This window comes from Nannospalax galili, unplaced genomic scaffold (genome assembly GCF_000622305.1).
Source record: "Nannospalax galili isolate Female #2095 unplaced genomic scaffold, S.galili_v1.0 scaffold690, whole genome shotgun sequence".
In the NCBI taxonomy this organism is placed as follows: Eukaryota; Metazoa; Chordata; class Mammalia; order Rodentia; family Spalacidae; genus Nannospalax; species Nannospalax galili.
The window spans coordinates 2,499,876-2,503,285 of record NW_008329288.1 but is presented as its reverse complement, the minus strand read 5'-3'; the positions used below and the strand labels follow the sequence as shown (position 1 = coordinate 2,503,285).

Below are 3,410 nucleotides of genomic sequence, written 5' to 3'. Positions count from 1 at the left end.
ATTAATCTACCAGGAGTCAAATAACAGTGGTTCTAGGGTTGGGTAGACGTGTTTGAAGGTCCCTGCCAGGGGCTTTGGGAGAAACCTAGACTAATGAGTTTCCTCACACTTCAGAGCAGGTGTGTTTTTTTTAGAAGGATTGCAGTTATACAGAATTTTGTTTATTTGTTGTAGTCTATACTCAAAAACCCTGTAAAGACTTTTACTTCTTTTCATTTGTAGGTGAGCAAGATCCACCTTGTTAAGAAGGTGGATCTGTGATAATCTTTACACACTAGTCTCTTGCCCATCTTTGGACATTTACTATTCACCTGGCTTTGGGCTGCTTTCATCACAACTCTTAGAACACTGCCTAGACCTATGTGTGCACAATTGGAACTCTGAGGTATTTGTTTTTAGGAGGGGGAGTGGGAGTAATAACAGTGTTTCTTAACCCTAGAAGCTTCTCTGCCTGAAGTGGTTTGACCTGAGGAGCAACCAGTGCATGTGGTGGTGTGCAGTACCCTTCTGGCTGCTGTGTCCCTGCTGGTCCAGTTCTGAGTGGCATTGGGCTAGTTGGGTCAATGAGGTGTTTGCTGGAGTGGCCAAAGGTTAATAAGCAAAATGTTCTTATGTTTTGAAGTTTGAGTTTTATACGTGCTACCTGTGAAATTAACATTGTATAAAGGCCATTGTCTCTTAAACTGAGGATCCTAAGCTTGATTGAGTGGGGCTTGAGAACTTTAAAATCCTAAGTTCTTAAATCTCTGCAGGTAGATTTTCCATTCACTTTAAGAAATTGAGAATGGTATATTTGTAGAATGAACTCTCTTGCCCTTTCAGTACTAGGGATCGAACCCAGAGTCTCATGCATGATAGATAGGCTCTTTGCCACTGAACTATGTCCCCAGCTTTTTGTTTTGTTTAGTTTTTGAGACAGCTCATTAAGTTACTCAGACTGGCTTTTAACTTGTGGTCCTGCCTGAGCCTTCCAAGTAACTGGAATTAGAGGACTGCACCACCAGGCCTGTCTCAGTTATCTTAATTTTCTTTTGGTATTGGGAATTGAACCCAGGACCTTGCACATGCCATGCAAGCACTACATTTCCAACCCTGTCAATTTCTTAATTTTTGAGCTAGGTTTCTCATTTACCTGAGAAATAAAATGAGAAACCCTTACTATTCCTTTTGTTTTGTCTTATTTTGAGACAGGTCTCATGTGGCCCATATAGCTAGCCTCAAAGCGGCTGCGTAGCTGAGAATGGCCTTGAAACTCCCGATCCTCTGGCTTCCACCTCCGAAGTGCTAGTATTATACCAAACTAACACTTTCTGAAAGACTACTTATACATGTGAACTTTTTTTGGACTGGGGATTAAATCTGGTACTCATGCATATGAGCATGCAGTCTACCACTGAACTATACCTCCAACCTTAGTCTAGTTTAAAATTCACTGTTTCTTGCATGATTTTTAAAATACATGCATGTATATTTTAAATTAGAAAATGGACTAAGGCTGTCAGTTCATGATAGAATACTTGCTTAGCATATGTGAAGCCCTCAGTCAAATCCCTAGGACTGTGTTATAAAAATAAAGTTAACAAAGCATAGAAAGATCTATTTAGAGATCTTGGTAGATAGCTTTATATCATGTCTTAAACATCCCTGTGTATTTGAGGACTGTGCATGATTGAAGTGCATACTCAGCAAAATTTAAAGAACTTGTATATTGTTCTTGGATCTTCACTCAAATGTGTATGGGTTTTTCTTCCCCTTCCTTTGAAAGATAGGTTCTTACTTTGTAGCCCTAGCTGATGTGGATCCCACTGTGTAGACCAGCCTGGCCTCAAATTTGTGGTGATCCTTCTGCCTCTGCGTCTGCCTCCTGGGTACTAGGATTACACTATACCACAGTGCCTAGCTCCTTCCATTATTTTTTGAATGTGTGTTCATGTGGGTGCCCTCATAGGCCAGAAGGGGACATCAGATCCCCTGGAGCTGGAGTTACAGGAGGTTGTGAACTGCCTGACATAGGTACTGGGAATTGAACTCTGGTCCTCTGGAAGAGCAGTGAGTGTTTTTAACTGCTGAGCTCTCTCTAGGTCCTCTTTCAAGTGTTTGGGGATATAAACCTAGTGTAAAAATTTCTTAAGAGGGCATTTAAACATTATTACCCATCTCTAAATCCTCAAAAGCACTTGGAATGTTTAGGAGGAATACTTAGGAACATCAAGCCTCAGAGGAGACCACTTGTCCAGGAGCACATTTGCTCTCTAAATGTATCCCTGTAGTCCTAGCTGTTCTCTAGTTACTAGGGAGCTGAGGTAGCAAGATCTGTTGAGCCTAGAAATATGGGACTAGCCTGGGCTATTGAGACTTTGCCTCAAAAAAGTTTGGGATTTTAGGTTTCATGAGTTACAGGTGTTGCCTCACTTAGTTCATGGTATTAGTGCTAAAATCTATTGTTCTTTTAATGGAGCTACAAGAATGTGGGGTTGTCATGTAGAAATACAGATCATGAAGTAATACTTTTTAGCATGTCTTTTTCTTCCATCTGTTTCCAGGCCCTCCATGATGAGAGATTTTAGGACACTTCCCTCTCCTCTCTGTAATTGATAGTCTGGGTTGTGAAGAGATGGCTGACAGTGTCAAAACCTTTCTCCAGGACCTTGGCAGGGTGAGTACATTTTTTTTTTTTTCAAGGAATTTGTCTCTTGACCTTTCTTTTCCTGAAGGAACTGACTAGGATATCCTTCAGGTATCTCAGAATTTTTATATTTGTTGTGTCTTTAGCATCTAATGTAGGGCTACATAGCAAGACCCTATCTTAATAAAAAAACAATAAAGATATAGGATGGTGTATGCCTATATTCCTAATACTTGTGGGAGCATCACTAGGAGTTCAAATAAGCCTGAAATATATAACAAGACTGTTTCAAAAATTCAAGAAATTCCTATTTACTGAGTGGTATAGACAAGAATGAACACTCTTCTCTCCCTCCCTCCCTTCCCTCCTTTCATTTCCTTCCTCCCCATCTCCCTCTCTCCCTTCTGGAACTTGAGGCAGTTGTCCTCCCAGCCTCCCACATGCTGGAATTACACTAACTTTTTAAAACTTTCCATGTGACCAGTGTCTAGCTCATTGAAGTTGCTCAATATGTGGTTGATTGAAGGGATGGATAAATGAATGCAGTTCTTTGAACTGGGTGACAGGTAATTCCGGTGTTCATAGCAACAACCTGGACTTCTTCAAATATGGTTGGCAGGAGCCTTTGTCACTGTCTATCCACTCTCTATGTGGACTCAACAACACTTTGCAGATCTTGTACCACCAAGGGTTTTCTCCAGCTACACTACCATGACACTTCTGTCTTAGTGGAACTCTCTTACTCTAAAGCTTCACATTTTACAGTAATTATTTATTTTTCCCC

At 40.7% G+C, this 3,410-nt stretch overlaps 1 protein-coding gene across 2 annotated transcripts in view; it reads left to right on the top strand.

Annotated features, from left to right (window-relative positions):
• The first annotated feature begins 222 nt into the window (after positions 1-222).
• The window catches only part of Ei24 (EI24 autophagy associated transmembrane protein), a 16,871-nt gene continuing 13,683 nt past the window's right edge, over positions 223-3,410 (top strand). The window contains exons 1-2 of one of the 2 annotated variants that reach the window (XM_008834934.2): positions 223-385; positions 2,544-2,656. In XM_008834934.2, coding sequence (XP_008833156.1) covers positions 2,615-2,656 — 42 coding nt within the window. In that variant the 5' untranslated portion in view covers positions 223-385; positions 2,544-2,614. Of the gene's footprint in view, positions 386-439; positions 591-2,543; positions 2,657-3,410 lie in introns of those variants that run through there. The other variant, XM_017798623.2, reaches the window with a different exon arrangement.